General features: G+C 36.3%; 3 protein-coding genes across 7 annotated transcripts in view; 1 reads left to right on the plus strand and 2 right to left on the minus strand.

Annotated features, from left to right (window-relative positions):
- smim22 (small integral membrane protein 22) lies at nt 1–1,902 on the plus strand. The gene is made up of 4 exons (XM_016485735.1): nt 1–75; nt 636–781; nt 854–921; nt 1,026–1,902. The coding sequence occupies exons 2-4, from the start codon at nt 655–657 to the stop codon at nt 1,071–1,073; spliced, it is 243 nt and encodes an 80-aa protein (XP_016341221.1). The 5' UTR covers nt 1–75; nt 636–654; the 3' UTR covers nt 1,074–1,902.
- A 129-nt stretch (nt 1,903–2,031) lies between these two features.
- Nucleotides 2,032–7,456, minus strand: LOC107688116 (protein rogdi homolog). 2 transcript variants are annotated; one of them, XM_016485684.1, is made up of 11 exons: nt 7,259–7,456; nt 6,615–6,686; nt 6,433–6,515; nt 6,230–6,284; nt 5,901–5,981; nt 5,657–5,752; nt 4,871–4,969; nt 4,678–4,791; nt 4,506–4,555; nt 4,251–4,377; nt 2,032–3,127 (listed from the first exon to the last, which is right to left on the minus strand). In XM_016485684.1, exons 1-11 carry the CDS (start codon nt 7,334–7,336, stop codon nt 3,086–3,088), a joined length of 897 nt encoding a protein of 298 aa, XP_016341170.1. In that variant the 5' UTR covers nt 7,337–7,456; the 3' UTR covers nt 2,032–3,085. The 2 variants fall into 2 exon arrangements, with proteins under 2 accessions (XP_016341170.1, XP_016341171.1); XM_016485685.1 differs by lacking the exon at nt 7,259–7,456 and adding an exon at nt 7,071–7,150.
- A 488-nt stretch (nt 7,457–7,944) lies between these two features.
- Nucleotides 7,945–16,914, minus strand: part of glyr1 (glyoxylate reductase 1 homolog (Arabidopsis)) — an 11,751-nt gene continuing 2,781 nt past the window's right edge. Inside the window, exons 5-16 of one of the 4 annotated variants that reach the window (XM_016485687.1) lie at nt 15,935–16,045; nt 15,517–15,600; nt 15,166–15,219; nt 13,252–13,302; nt 13,069–13,142; nt 12,343–12,442; nt 12,139–12,249; nt 11,949–12,050; nt 11,054–11,216; nt 10,779–10,958; nt 10,255–10,379; nt 7,945–9,607 (exon numbers count right to left, since the gene is read on the minus strand). In XM_016485687.1, coding sequence (XP_016341173.1) covers nt 9,533–9,607; nt 10,255–10,379; nt 10,779–10,958; nt 11,054–11,216; nt 11,949–12,050; nt 12,139–12,249; nt 12,343–12,442; nt 13,069–13,142; nt 13,252–13,302; nt 15,166–15,219; nt 15,517–15,600; nt 15,935–16,045 — 1,230 coding nt within the window. In that variant the 3' untranslated portion in view covers nt 7,945–9,532. Of the gene's footprint in view, nt 9,608–10,254; nt 10,380–10,778; nt 10,962–11,053; nt 11,217–11,948; nt 12,051–12,138; nt 12,250–12,342; nt 12,443–13,068; nt 13,143–13,251; nt 13,303–15,165; nt 15,220–15,516; nt 15,601–15,934; nt 16,046–16,914 lie in introns of all 4 variants that reach the window. The other 3 variants (XM_016485686.1, XM_016485688.1, XM_016485689.1) reach the window with 3 other exon arrangements.

Raw genomic sequence — 16,914 nt, forward strand, 5'->3', positions numbered from 1 at the left:
TTACGCCACACCTGTTAGCGCCACAGCGACAGGTGTAACACAGTAACCCGGAAATACGACAGACGAAAACAACAGGTGAGAGATCGATAATTCCTCTGAAAGATACATTGGGACAATTTATGACAAATTAGGCAAAATAATAAAATGTTTTGCAAAAATAAATGTGTGTTATATACGATTAGTCTACATAAGGATGGATCGAGTAATCTGATTTTCCCAACTTTAACGATTGTAAGATTAATAGCTATAAAAAGAAACGATAAAATATTTAAGTATTGATATAGCCTAAGTGTTAAACGCATGAATTTGAGCTCATAATCTGTCATTTTTTAACCGGATAAACGTATGAGTTGCCCTATCGTTTCTAGTTTCTTAATTCAAAATATATTTTCCTGAAGTTTAAAATATATATTATACCTTAAGATTCTCGTTGTGGTTTATTATTACAAGTTTATCTCTTTTACAAGTTCTTCTGGTCGAAAACTAGTAAAGACAAAACTTCCCGTTTATTCAGAATGTCATTTGAGTACATTTGGAACAGGTTGGATTCGTTTATGGGCATCAGGCTTTTTTCTCAGTTTGTATTTTGAGATATTTGTTAGCAGCGTGTAATTAATATAATTCCCTGCATTTAGGAATCTTCTTACTGAAGTCATGGATAAGAACATACAACAGGATTTTGAGAACCAGTTCAATGATGTGGTCTCAAGACTACAATCAAAGAAGATGTTTCAGTCCGACTGGGACATTGCCTCTTTCGCAGTTTTCTTCATCTTTATAGGCAAGTAGAATTACGCAAAAATAAGAAATGAACATAAGTAGGAATCATTAAGACTATGTTAAATGTCCATAGGCATGGTCCTGTTGCTGGTTATCTTGGTTCTCATCCGCTGCTGTTGCTGCTGCTGCTGTGATGAGAAGGTCAGAATGCTACTGGTGTAATCTCACAGATAACCTATCTATAGATTCATGAAACAATACAACTGTCATGACATTTGCGGTGACCAACTGTTTCGACGTTACAGCCAAGAAGACAGAAGGTGGGCATCGACAATATGGGAATGGAGCCGTGATCTTCCGGAAACAACAGGCACCATTACATCCATTTTTTTACTATCAGTTTTGCCACCTAATCACCATTTATATGTGAACAAGTAAAATAATGGAGGTAGGAGAAAAATATTTTAGGTAGATACTTCCTTATAGGGATGATAAAAGCAAAAACCTTCCCCTACTGTGTAAAAATGCAGTTAATATTTACCCAGGAAATCACATGATTGAAGTTGCATTCCATTATAGATACCAGATCCACTTCATCAGAGAGAACACAGATTTTTATATACAAGCATGCTCACCAGTTTTGAAGACATTGGTTACTTTCTGGTTACACACTTTATTGAAGCAACTTTCCTGGATGGAACCAATGCAGGCCCTTGACAAATGGCCTGTTGAAATTAACTTGTTTTTACTTGTCCATTGAACAGTACGTTTAATCTGTTAATCTTGTACCTGACTGTTAAGACTGGATCCACTTAGCCTACACCTTTTCACTGAATTAGCCTTGTCCAAGATTTAAGTGTTTTTAGTAGAGTTCTTTCAAATGCTTGACTTTTAAATCTGAAATATATATAATAAATATATATATATATATAAAACAAATACAGAACCTACACACACTACAGAAGATAAAAAAAGAGAAAAAAGAAGCTTAAATAACTTGACTGATGAGACTTCTCAGATTTTAGAAAATGCAAACAGATAAGCGATGCTTTACTTGTGAAAACTGTACCTTAGAAAAAGGAGTATCAATATTTGTTTAACTTTTTTAATGTACCACATTGTTTGTATAAATTTTAGACTTTGTAAACAAACAAAAAAAATAGATACATACCTTCAAATGAACAGCATATAGCAAATAAAATGTACCTTTGCCTAAATATCAAACATGGTACTTTATTTAGACAATGGCATTGGATCATTTATTCAGTGTAAAGATTTTTGAGAAATGGGACAAGAGCAAAGTAAGGTTCATAATGTTCATAGTACATTTATTGCACAAAATATTCCATATTAAGTGTGAAATAAACATGAAAATAGCTTAGGTTTTACTTAAACATGAATCAATATTCAAATTAACATGCATGAAATCAATAAGGACGCAAATCAAGTGCATTTAACATGAAATAAATAAAAAAATGTAGCAATAAATAAAACAAAGCTGACAAAGTTAATGAACTTTCTGTAATGATCTCAAACCCTGAATGGCATCTGGACTATCGCTCAACATAATGTTGCTTTTCATAATGGAATGATGCTTATTAGAAACGCTGAACTCGGCTCCATAGGCAGCCATCCACAGGAATGCGTGTCATTTTAATGGAATTATGGAATATGAAGCCCTGACATGTTCACTGTTATCTGTCATTTAATGTTAATATAGTCATACCACAGTTGAGTCACAATGGCAAATACACTATTGGTCATTAATGCACATTCATAAGCATATGCTAATGGTCTCAATGCTTTCACTTTTCTGCACTGATGATAGTCCCTGGCATCAGATAATGTTCAAGTGTTAAATGTTACAACCCCCTGGACTAAAAGGCAAAAACACTGGTAAAATGAGTCTGACGAGGTCGCTCAACAAATCAACTGGAGTACTTCACAGCTTTTGTGACAAAAAAAAAAGAACGTAAGCATTGTGTATTTAGTAGCATTTCCTTCCTAAAGCCTAAACACATATTAGATGAGGTTAACTTCAATATAGGCTAGATTACTGAAAAACAGTCAACACTGACAATGACATATACTGCATAAACAAAAAATGTGTCACTGAATACCTTCATCTGAAGAGCCTGTCGTTTCAAATGAACAAATTCAGTCCATATACTACATACACAGCGCACTCTACCTCTTCTGCAGAACATATGCTGAACAAGCACACAAAATGAATACACGGTCATATAGTAAAGTCACAACAGATTATTTCACGGAAATTGTTCATGGTATTTTTTTTTGTTCCTAGTGCATAATTAATTTGATCATTTTTATTATCATTCACTGTAGAGTTTTGGTCAGAAATAGCTTAAAATGGTCTGTAGTTCCAGAAACTAGAGAAGACAGAAATCTGCAAATAAAAGGAAAGAAATTAACATGAAAATGTATCTTCTGTTAGGTAATGAAACGTATTGATTACAGCATTCCATTTAGATCTGCTCCCTTTGTGTCAAAGTTTTGCTTTGTGTTTTGCAAAGCAAATGGTGGATCACAGGTATTTGAATTAGTCTACAGGACAATCATTAAGAACAACTGGTGAGTTTACCTGGTCTGATCCACATTTCACACTACTTACTGTTCAAAGTTTGGGTTAAATACGTTTTTTTTTTTTTAAAGAAATAAATACTTTTATTCAGCAAGGATGCATTAAATTGATTAAAACGTACAGTAAAAAAAATTGTGCGCAAAATTTCTATTTCAAATAAATTCTGTTCTTTTGAGCTTTCTATTCATTAAAAAAATCCAGAAAAAAAATGTGTTCACGGTTTTCATAAAAAATATTAAGTAGCACAATGTTTTCAACGTTGATAATAAATGTTTCTTTCTTAAGCAGCAAATCAGCATATAAGAATGATTTCTGAAAGATCATGTGACAATGAAGACTGGAGTAATGATGCTGAAAATTCAGCTTTGCATCACAGGAATAAATTACATTTAAAAATATATTCCAATAGAAAACAATTATTTTAAATTGCAATAATTTTTAACAATATTACTGTTTTTACTGTAGTTTTGATCAAATAAATGCAGCCTTGGGGAGCATAAGAGTCTTCTTTCAAAAACATAAAAACAAAAAATAAATCGTACTGACCCCGAACTTTTGAATGGTAATGCTGTAAACTGTTCTAGGTGGAATACAAAAATTAGTGCTGAAAAAAATACCACCAGACATACACGTCTCACAAAAACAAATACATAAAAAATAAAAAATAAAAAAAGCTTGAAAATGGTAATTTTGTTAGTAATTTGGAATTATCCTAGTAATTCTATTAATCAAAACCAATAATAATAATAGATTAGGTTTCACAATATCACGGTAATTAATAAATAATTATTGCAGCACTACTTCTAAACTGCCCAGTAGCTCTGATAACCCTCTGATGTCATTCTGTTACCATGCATTGTTCTTAAGTGATGACGGTGACTGTGCAGGTGAGATGATAATCGCTACATTATCAACAGGACACACCCACCTTATCTTTGAGCTGCTGACAGAGCTGCAGGGAAATGGTGAAAAACACCAGAGTGTCATTCAGCCACGGCACCACGCACTCCACCTTATGGATGTGGCTCACCTCGAATTTGGTGTTGTTGTATTCACTTGAGGAGAAAAAGCAAATATTACAAAAACTTTATCAAGCAGACCATTTAAAAAACAAAAAAACTGTATGAGACTGACTGCTGGTGCTGCAGCATGAAAACAGGAAATGTGAAATGTGAGCACTTACAACATTGCTCCTGGATTATGCAGCACTGAACTTCCTGCTGATTTGAAGTTCTAACAGAAAACAAAATGATTGTGCATTTTAAAACACACATTCTTGATAAGAATGACTGTAAAAAAAAAAAAAAAAGTCGTTTTCTTTTTTTAGTGCTGATGGCTTGAAAATGGCTTGATACCTTAGTAGTGTTAGGCTGCAGGACATGTAGTTGATACAATGTCAAACACAGTTTACTGAGATTGATATAGAAGTTCACCATCACGTCACCAGGCATTGGAGGTGTGAACATTTTCTAGAAAGAACAGGAGAAACATTCACAAGAGCACATGGAGAATTCCACATTAAGATCAAGTGACGATCCGCATACTAACCATTAGGCCACTGGCTGCGAGCTCAGGAAGAGTCATGCTGGCCGGGGTTGTGAGTCTGTTTCGGGCTCGGGTCAACTGAAGCATTACTGCATCCATAAGCTGAAACACGAATCATGTCACTGAGTGCAATCTCACTTCACATACAGTACCAGTGAAAATGTTAAGACTGTAAGGCAAGAATGTTCCTATTTAGCACACAACAGCTTCAAATGTACTCACGGGAGAGTTCAATTCTGCACATATGAACCCCACAAGTACACACGAAGAAAACCAGGGGCCAGTTTTCTCAAAAACATTTCTTATGAATGTTCTAGAGAGAAAATGTATGAAATACAGTATTTGGATTACTGAAAAGAATCTACTTAAAAATCATTGTAAATAACCTTTTATAGTTAAGATAACTTGACTTTTTGCTGGACTCTACACAATCAAATAGGGACCTATTTCTAGGTGCACTCTCTAGCAGAGCACACACAAGTACAGCACACAAGAAAGATGGAGCACAACACCTTGAGACATGCTCTTTGAAAATGACTATGGTGCGTTAAAAAAATGTGACTAAGTGCAGAGAGTAACAAGAAAGGTAATCTGCAGGCAGCACAAAAAGACAGCCGCCTTCTTAAAAAAATTAGATGTTCTTAAGTAAATATTTGAGAACTTAAGAACTTACATAGTATTTGTTTCAAGAAATTTCTTATCTTCTTTCTTTAGAAGATTTTTTTTTTTTTGCGTGAATCTGGCCCCTGGACATTAACTGTAAATATTTGTGTATGGTGAAAAACAGACCTTATTGACTTCAGCTCCAGTTTTGAAGTGATAACTCTGGTCATGGCTGCTTAGTAACTGCAGGGCCTGATTCACATGGTTTCGGGCATCCTGAATCTAAACGGGCAGGATGTGTTTTAACGGCTATTTTTATAAGATATAAACCACTCCAAAGGAGATCATGTTGAAATAAGGCATTTTAAAGATCTTGTTTTGATTGATTGATTTTTTTTAAAGATCTTAGAGTAAGAGAAAGAAACATTACCTGCTGCAATTTCCACTGTTTATCATCTCGGAATGCAAAATGCATTACTTGACTGCTTTTAGCAACTTTAATGTTAATATCCTGCAGAAAAATATATATTTTTTTATTCTTCCCATTTTATATTGATTCTAATAATAGCAAAAGTAATCACTGAGCTCAGATAAACTGCATTGCAAAGTGTCTTTGCAATTCCACTGGCTGACATAAAGATGTTTCGTTGAATATAGTATCATACATTTTAAAAAGGCCAATTGAAGTACCAGCAGCAAAGCAGTGCCATTCATGCTGAAAGCTGACTTTATTTTCATGATGGTGTGAAACACACTTACAGCCTGAGTTAGAGCTTCTCCTTGTAGCATCAAAACACCTTTCACCTGGTCCATCCTAAAAAATAAATGAAAATGCAAGTATTTCTATACATCTTCAGCACTGTACACATTCCCATTAAACTGTAGTAACAAAAAACAAACATGACTGTATACTTTAAATCTAAAATTATCCAAACAGAACAGTCTTGTTTCATGGCTCTTACGTTGAGCTGCCCAGAATGAAGTTCTCTTGTTTCAGCTGTCCTTCCAGACCTGGTGACGGCATTGAAAAACGCCTTGATGCCTCCTTTGGTGAAAGCAAACAAATGTTATTATTAATGCCCTTTTTTGCACAATAATACAGAATTATTCTGTAGTAAGCTAATTTTTAAGTATCTTAAGTTACCTTCAAAATGTCTTGCAGCTGTTTCAGCACCGCATGCACCTCTTCTTTCAGCAGCCAATTAAATTCCTCCTCCTAAAGCACCCAAAAAGTTGCCTTCAATACATATTTCACTAAAAATATACATTCTGTCACCATTTACATACACTCATGTCTAATGTGTGACTTCCTTTCTTCTGCATTTTTCTCTATACAGTGAAAGTCAATGGTGCCTGAAGCAGCCATTCTGCCTTTATTTTAAACAAAATAACAAGTCAACAACACAAGGGTGAGTAAATTATTAAAAAAAAATAATTTCTGGGCGAACTATTCCTTTGATTCGGTTGCAGAATTAAATCGATCAGTATGGTGCATTACTGGGAGAAATGGTAGTCAGTATCAGACTTAATGCATAAACCGAACAGAGCAACGATGATAAGGCAGAACAAATCAGTGTCACGACTGTTTAACCATTCACACCAGGATGAAATTGGACTTTGTCCCACCAGCTGCTCTGCAAAACTGCACCAACAAACTCTGCATAGCAAAGCAATGAACACAATTGCAACTGCAATCCACCTGAAATCTGACTGCTCTTAATCAAACCATAATAACCTCGCGTGTCTGTGAAGCAGCTGCCATGTATTACACACAAATCAATCTCTCACCAGCACAGTCCTCTCCGCTTGACTCGCGGCCGTCATCTTCGCTAGTTCAGACAGAGTAGATCGCTCTGCTCCGAGCATTACAGTTCAACGAAGCCGTCCTAAATCTGCTGAAAATAACTCGAGTAGTCCGCTATTTAAGTGTGCCTGGTCAGAAGCAGAGTTGCCAGGTTTTCACAAGAAAACCCGCCCAATCGCTACTCAAAACTAACCCAATCGCGTTTCGAGGGGGTCCCCAGTTAAAAATCGCGTTTCGGGGGGGTAAAATACACGTTTTTTGGCGGGGTTTCCCTGCTAAAATCCGCATTCCAGGGGATAAATATCATGTTTTTGGAGTCGCTTCAACCCGCGGCAACAGTGTTAAAGTAGCCCAATTCCGCGGGAAAACCGCGGACTTGGCAACACTGGTCAGAAGATCACTCGTAAACAATTAGGTTTGATTCGCCTCCTTTTCCTGAACTTCCGGTTGGTGTAACCTTGAAATCTTCCGGCTTGGAAAGGACAGAGGATTTTTCCGATTGTTTTTTTTTTTTTTTACAACGCGAAACTCTATTTGAAAATTAATTTCCATAAATAAAAACTACATTTGAACAACAACAAATTTTTTATATGGCATTTCGCTTTCATTTCATAAATATTAACTCCTAGAACAGCAATACGGACATCAGACGTAAGAATAAATAACCAGCTGGACATTCTGTTTGTTTATTCAGAGGGTTCAGTTGACCGCACAAACAAAAAAGAAAAGAAATTTCACATTTACATGAAATTATAAATAGCTCCAATTGTAACACCAACACCTTCCTTGCACAACTGGTATGTCATTACCAACTCGGTTTAAGCCACAAAAAAACAAACCATTTACAGTAAATAAACCCATTCGCTAAGACAAAAGAACAGTCTACAATATTAAGACAACAGATGATTAATAAATTCAGTAGAGTCAAACTGAAAGCATGTTATTCCATGTATTCAAAGAACCCAACCCTTTGATGGGGATATATACGTCTTAATCTTACAGTCACAAAATTCTCATCCATAACCAAGCACTTTAAAGTTTTAAATTTTTTTTGGTCAGAACAACAATTTATAGAAAAGGAACCACCCTGTATTTGTTCTGTGAAAAAAAAAAAAAAAATTACCAAAATGACCATATTATACGCCACTGAATTTATGGCTTGTAATATCACTAAAAATTAACAAATGCAATCATAATTTAGGGATAAAATGCACCATAATGTTAGCTTGACTTTGTTTTACATTTTTCTTTTTTTATGAGTCATAATGGTAATTCAAATAAAAACTGGCAAGTCAATTAGTTTAAGCAATTAGGCAAAAAAAATACAAATAAAATAAAAAGCAACAGATCACTCTGCCAGCCAACTGACTTGGACAAAATATGACAAGTCCAATTTAAAAGTTTCCAAATAAAGCAAACCAAATAAAACAACTTAAAATGTCTTCAAATTATTTTTTTTCCTCCACAACAGCTGAAATAATTAAATGCTGTGATACAAATGTGGCCCTAAAGTCGCGCTGGAAAACAGGATATTCCACCGCAGAAGTGATAGTCAAGACTCAATAATGGGAAAACTACTGGATGCTTTTCAGCATTAGGTTAATTGGAAATGATGAATAATTTCTTCTGTGTGATTATTACAGCCAATTTAAAAAAAAAAAATAAAAAATACTGCATTTCTGATAAGGCAATAAAAACAAAATAATTTACTAGTGAACAAGTGACCTCTAAAACTAAGGGTGGGGGGTTAAGATAATGTATGGCCAAATTGCACCTGACATGATGGTAATCTTTAGAGATAAAATAAATACTATCTATCTTATATGGGTATTAAGGCAATGCATTGGCTTTTTAATTCGTCGTGCTCCTCAAGCCTGTTTGTGATCAAAAGTTCATACTTTACAGATTTTTAAACTTTGAAAATTACAATGTGGGAATCCATTTGTAAAGACATGAATGATAAATAAAAACCCTAGGATTTTCAAACAACACTGCATCATATGCAGTAGCCTTAACGAAATGCGTATATAATACACTGCACGTTCAATCATAAGATAATCATTTGCAGGGAGTTTAATAACCTCCCACTGAGCATACGTGCAGCAATATTACAGTCAGTGCAATGCTTAGATTAGGCTGCTAAATAGATCCCATTACACATGGGAAAACATCACTGGTGCCTAACAAAATTCATCAGCAGAGGAGAGAAAGACAGAGGGAGAGGAACAAAGTAGGTGAAGTTTATGGTCCAGGACGTATTAGTGAATATAAGCTCTGTAGACTGCAGACATGTCATTGTCCGACTGGTCCAATGCTTTTGCCCTCTTGTATACCTGCAGAAGTACGAAATAATGCATTACTTCAAATGGAAGCATAAGCCGAAATTACATTTAGTCTTAGAAAAAACAATTAACGTTTAATGACATTTAAGCTGATAATAATTTTCCTTTTATGGCCAATAACTGATAAAAAAACAGAAATATAAATGTTATACTATAGATACTAAATTCTATTGTCTAAAAAAATGTAAACACTAAAAACTAAAATTTAGTTTTAAATGCTACAAATGAATTTAGGCATCACAATATTATGTATAACGAAAAATGGATATTCATTTTGAGATTTGCTAAAGATTACATTTAACCGCTTTATTAAATGAGTGTTTTTAAAGATTTATATTATATTCTTATATATATATATATATAATTATTATATAAAGAAAGTATTATATTCTGGTAAAAGTCATCTAAATGTAAAAATAGGGGAAATTACTATTTAATATCCATATACTTAAATTAAATATGCATATTACGGTTTAATTCAGTTCTTTGGTTAAGTTTAGATTACTATCAAATTGCATTACAGAATCTAAAAATATATACATTAGTTAGCTACATGGTCAATCTACCAAAACTCAATGAAGCATCAATTGTGGCCACATTATAATCCATTCAGCTACCGAATACTAATGCTGTCTTACCTCATTTGCAGCAGCCGCCATTGGTGTTGGATGATTAACCGAATCTCCCATTGAAATGGCTAATCTCAGATCTTTCTGAATATGTTTCAGGTAGTAATCAGGTTTGAAGTTGCCCTGCAAGATATCTGAGAAGAAACAGGTCAAATGTTAAATAAATAAGCTCAATTCTAGTATCATTTTAATAGTTCCAAAAAGTTAAACTGTCATACTATATTGCCTTTAGATTCTAATAGACACCAGTTTCCATTTATGTTTTACAACATTTCTGTAAAGTTCCTTGGAAAATTTGTGCAATAAATGACTACATTGGCTTTTGGGTGGACACCGTTTCACATTAAGACCAAAGACTATGATCTCCAAGCAGCACCATGTTACAGAAAATGGTTAATTGGCAGGAAGATTCAAAGGTAAACTCAAATCTACCAACACATAAAACATAGTAACTATTACAACTGCTATTATAAACGACTATTATACAGAGAGACTTCTAATCAGAATTGTAAAAAAATAACAAGTAAGCCTACTCTGGCATTTCTGGTCCACAAACGTGCTTGCCATTTGTCCTTGGCAAAGAATATCCAAGAATGTTTGTTGTGACTGTCCCGTGGCCTGCGCCAAGGTCAATCCCTCTGCGATGGTTGCCATGAAACTGCCTTGAACCATGTTAAGGATCAGCATCATTCTCGCAGCATTTCCTGCTTCCCCTGCTTCGATAGAAAAGACAAAGTTAATATCATGTGGAAACATGCAACATCAGCCTCATATACAGCCACATGGCACGACTGAAATGATGTAGTACCTATGAAGAAAGACGTCTTCCCCATTGCCTGGAAGCAGCTGCTACAGTCTTCATAAACACTGCGGTCTCCTGCAGCAACAATGACCAGCATACCGTCATTGGAAAGCTGCTGGCTGCCCGAAACCGGAGCTTCTAGGAATCTGCCGCCTCTGGATGTGATGACCTACAGATTCAAATGAACCTTATGCCGAGTTCACACTGCACGATTTTAGCCCGATTTTTAACTCGCCGACAGGTTTTGCGAAATCGCCGACAAATGCCCGAAATCGGAAGTGTGAATTATCAAAGACGCGATCTGAGGGAATCGATTCACAATCACGCTGTGTGAAATGAGTTCTGACTGAAAAACACATCGGCGATGACCCACAACCAATGAGAGACCAAGATTCAGGGCAGCGGGAAGTTCGGGGAGGAGTTATATGAAATGTAGTTTGCGGACCAGTGTTGCCAAATCCGCGATTGCCGCCGGTTGTTTTTTATGTCAGCAGGTTGAAGCGACCCCAATAACGTGATATTTAGGCCCTGGAATGTGAATTGTACCAGGACAACCCCGCCAAAATTTTTATTTTTTTTTTTCAAAAAAATAAACGCCGAACACGATTTTTACTGGGGGACCCCCTCGAAAGCAATTGGGCTATTTTCAGGCTAGTTTCGAGTAGTAATTGGGTGAGTTTTGTAGTGAAAACCTGGCAACCCTGCACTAGACAGAGCTGTCGGCGATTCTTCCTATTGTAAAGTCATGCAGTGTGTAACCTCCTGTCGTCGTTCCATCGTGCAGTGTGAACACAGCAACAACTGAATGCTACCCCAGATAGTCGTTCAGTGTGAAACCAACAGTGATGCGACGTCTTTGAAAATCATGCAGTGTGAACACCCGTCTGGATGATGTTGTTACCTGTGCGAGCTCGGTGATGGTTTCTGGGTCAACAGTTGACATCTCCACGTAACATTTGCCTGGTCTGATTCCCTGTAGGACTCCACTAGGACCTAACACAAGCTGAACAGAAATAATACTGTACATGTAAACCAAAGACAGCAGTTTGACAGATTGAAAACAAAGAGCCATTTACAAAACATTGACCTACATCCCTGGCAGCTTTTGGGTCTGATACACAGGAAAATGTGATATCGCACATGGACACAACTTCTGCAGGTGTTCGTCCTAATCTGGCACCTTCTTGGATGAACAAATCACACTGCAGAATGACAAAAAAAAAAAATTGAAAACAAATCATTCACACGCTTAGTGTAACGTCAGAAGCAAGCATATTTAAACCCTTTGATTGTACCTTTTCTGCCGTGCGATTCCAAACAGTCACAACATGCCCCATCTTCAACAAATTAGAAACCACACCACTTCCCATCAGTCCTAGTCCAAGGAACCCTATCCTGTTGTGAAAGCAAATAAATTATATTACAAACATTACAGGTATTATCAGCATACTGATTTAAGAGAATGGTTTAACAAACACTGGTGGCAGAATATTTTTTGATTAACTAATAAAGAACCAGCTCACAAGAGTGTTTGTGAATCAGACTACACTGGTAGTGAAGTGCACTTGTTTTTGCATGCGAAACAAAAACACAGGTCAGCAGAACACTGTGGCATCTGCAGAACAGGATGCACTGTACGAATTCAAATGCAGACAATTTAAATAAAAAAATAACAACAAAAAAAACCTTTAAGTTCAAGTACTAAAATGACAAACTGAAATAAAAATAAAGCTAAATAGAGAATATAAAATAAAACTAACAAAATGACAAAAAACACAAAATGATTAATATGAAAAACTGAAAATATTAAAAAAGGCCATTCAAATATTATTAATTATTATAACAGCATACAAATAAGACTACAATAACACTGATAATAATATTAATAATAATAAAATTTTTTAACAATTTTATCAGTGACCTAAAACAGTGAGATCCCAAATCTCAGAATTTCAGAGTGGTCTCAGACATTTGGACCCCCACTTTTTCTGACCACTAGAAACAGGATCCTTTCTTATTACCTTTTGTCTGTAGGTGTGATGCTGCCGTTGATGGCTGTGCTGTCTGCTGCTTGAATAGACGTTGATCCTGTGTCCTTTTCAAGAAGACAATACACAATTATTAAAATTACCAAGCAATGCTAGCTGGCTAATTGGCAGGTAAATGAAGAAACCACAAGCTATGAAATCCTAGACAGCACTCACCTCCTCGATTATCTTTAAGCGTTTGGTGATGGGCTCCATTGATGAAGCTGGCTGTAAAGAAAAGGGAGATTTTCTTGTCAATCAAAGACAATTCAACAGATTCATTTTAGATTGTCTAGAAATAGCAAATAGTCTTGCACTCAAAGTATCCTAGATACACATCAAGGAGAAAACACCAAGTCCAGAGCCAAGGGAGGAAAACCAGGTGGAAACCTTTTGGCCCAACAGTCACAAATGATCTTAAGTGCACGTTATTCATGGCTCTGTCGGCTTCCAGTAAGGATTGCACTTATATTATCCTCTGCTGTTATGTCACACAGCTCTTTCTGCCATATCTGATGTGAGAGCCAGGTTAGGAACTGAAAATCAAGTTATCATGCTCAGCCACATGCTCCATTTCAGTTTAACTGAAACTTATACAGGTCAAGAAAACGGCTGACGCAGCCTAAATGAACATTTTTGAGAAAAGCCTCGGGCAATTAAGATCTCAGTGTCTCCGTTTTTGGAGATATAATTTTAAGATCGATTCGTTTCTGACTGTGGTGCCTGAAAGCAAAAGGGCAAAAGGACAAGCAAGAAGGAAATGTTCTTCTGAAGAGGAAGTGCCAAGAGGAAAGGAAGAGTAATTTAAACAGTTTGCTGCTATAACTGGCACATGAACAGAAGCACAAGAGTATCTTGGCTGGGCGTCTTTGCTGGCTGAAAACAATCTTTTCCGATACATTTTTTCCATCAATTCAATCAATTATTCAGACACGCTAACAAACTGTGCAACCATAGCCAGAGTCCAAAATTAACTTTTTGCCACACCTATGGCCATAAATATTTTTTTACTGCCTATTTATTTTAAATATTTTTCTATTAAATTTTATTTTTGACCATAATTTGTAGCTTACAAATGCTGTGGCATAAAAAAAAAATATATATTTTATTTTTTGACAGTATTGTTTCAGTGGTCTGTTAACTATCACCCCACTTTTTGAGCAGACGCTTGAAAACAACTCAAAATAGTTGCAGAAATATTGTGAACACTAACTCTCAAAAGTTTGGGGTCAGTAAGAATTTATTTTATTTTTTTAAAGTTTTTGTACATCTCCTATACCCACCAAGGCTGCATTTATCTGTGCAAAAATACAGTAACAGTAATACTGTGTATTCTAATATATTTAAAAATGTAATTTATTCCTGTGACGGCAAAGCTGAATTTTCAGTAGTCATTACCCCAGTCTTCTGTGTCAAATTATTCTTCAGAAATCATTCTAATATGCTGATTTGCTTCTCAGGAAACATTTTTTTTTTTATTATTAATGTTGAAAACAGTTGTGCTGCTTAATATTTAATAACCACCTTACTTTTTTCAGGATTCTTTGTTGGAAGAAAAAAAAAGCTCAAAAGAAAAGCATTTATTTGGAATAGAAATCTTTTGTAACACTATAAATATCTGCCAGTTCTGATTAATTTAATGTGTCGTCGATGAATAAAAGTATTACTTTCTTTCAAACAATAAATCTTATTGATTCCAAACTTTTAAATGGTAGTGTAAATAATTAGCCATGTGGAGCTCTGGATTAAAATAAGAAGTGCTCATTTTGGACCCTGACCACAGCTGAGACAAAGACCTTGTACAAAACCATAGCCAAAAATATTTTTTAAACAGTAAAGTTGAGTAAATATCAGCTCACAATCTCAAGAGGATTAACCAATAAGCTTAACGCCGTCTGTTCTGTTAGGTAAAAAAATTCAGTACAACTGCCATGCTGCAGATTCAGCTGACTAGCATTGCCAGAAGCAGTTTGGAGGAGAAAAGTATTCAGAAATTATTAGAGCAGCCATTGTGAGCAATGTGCAAGAGCTAGGGGTAAGGTTGCACTAACTAGGAAAATCAATCAGCATCCCAGCAAAAAGTCTCCTTACCTTCTCAGACTGGCTGAGCAGAAAGTGATGAAAATGTGGGTCATCCTTTACTGGCTATAATGGAAGAGAGTTAAATTGGAAACTATTCTCCAAAGAGACTTACTGACCTGACAGTTGTTTAATCTGCAGCTAATTACAGCGACATGGTGAAAGGTGCAACTATATAGTGAAGGACATAATGACTTGCATTTTGAAAATGAGGCGTTTTCACACCAGCTGTGCAACTGCTATGAAAAGACACAGCTGTAACTGCACCAAAATCAGCCTGTGGGTACATCTTACTGGTAACTTAAAAAGGGCATATGTGCAGATCCCATAAAAGTGCAGAAACAAACTGTGAATGTAACCTACACTGCTCTCCCATTTGAATCCTGATACTGTTCCAGCGACCAGCCGTCGTACAGAGGATGGCTCTGGGTCAGAATCAGTCTGTTCCTTAAGGGAAAGAGAGACACATTCACCATGTGTACAGAATGGCTTTATCTCATGAAACAAAGCCCTAAAATAACTGCATCTCGACCCAGTCAAAATATGGCCAAGCGGATACACTGGTCACACTGCAAAAGATGACATCAGTCTCACTGAACGGGTGGGTCCCGCTTGACAAATCCACCTCTAAAACATACAATTGTAACCCGACTCCACAACAGGTGCAACAGCAAATGGCCTTAGCAAAGGACTTTGATGAAGCTGACAAAAAACGTGTTGGGTTATGACCTAACCCTTCCCCTCCACAATGCCATTTAATGGTGAAGCATTATCTTCCAACCTTGTCTGACGAGCCACCCTTGAAGGCATCTTCATCATCTTCTTCAATGATCTTCATTGGTTTAGCTGCTTTACGCCCTTTATCTGACTTGCTTTTGTCATCAGAGTGTGTCTGTAAAACGAAGTTTACACAACATGAGGAATTCGGAACATAACATGAAGCGGACTGCTTTTGTAGTGTAGACGCTCATGTGAATGAACAGCCACAAAATATCGCCTACTGGCCTAATACTTAATCATTGTGGGATGTGTTGTGAGAAGGTGCACCAAAACAAGTAGGGATGCACCGAATGTTCGGTAACCGAAATTATTCGGCCAAAAATAGCAAAAAAAGCTCTTTCGGTGTTCGGCCGAATAAGCGAAAAGAGAGAATAAACTGTACCGAACAATGACGTGACGCGATCAAATAGCAACCAGAGTAGAGTGAGAGGCGCAATGCAACAAACATGTCAGCAGTGTGGAAGTATTTAAAACTGTCTGAGAAAGACGCAAAAATAATTTCAAGCACCGACAGCGAGAGACTGTTTAGTACTGCATCACATGTCTTCAATGAGAAGAGGAAGGGGTGATTGTTGCTGGTTACTGTATGATGATTGAAATCGCGAAATGGCCTTAAACAATTAGTAAATAAACTGCAGAACGTTATGTTTTCTAATACACGCACGAATTGCATGTATTCTGACAGCGCTGCAAGAGCTCGCGGTGCTATCTGCTTGTTAACCAGGGTTCAAAGTCCAAAGTGCGAGGAACGTCTGCGCTGAAACAGTGTTACTCCTCAGTTGCTCAGTCACATTTTTATGATTTTTTTTTACAAGGCACGTGACAATGCGATACGAGCGACGTATTCGTAATGACTCATTTATAAATCTGCTGTTGTCAACAAAAAGAAGCGCTGAGGTCTTCCTGCACGTTTCCGCCAAAATAAAAGATGAGAAAAAGCAAGAACTCCACCAACATTCATAAATGTTAGTATTGTAATTT

Source organism: Sinocyclocheilus anshuiensis, unplaced genomic scaffold (genome assembly GCF_001515605.1).
Source record: "Sinocyclocheilus anshuiensis isolate Anshui unplaced genomic scaffold, SAMN03320099.WGS_v1.1 scaffold249, whole genome shotgun sequence".
NCBI classification, from domain to species: Eukaryota; Metazoa; Chordata; class Actinopteri; order Cypriniformes; family Cyprinidae; genus Sinocyclocheilus; species Sinocyclocheilus anshuiensis.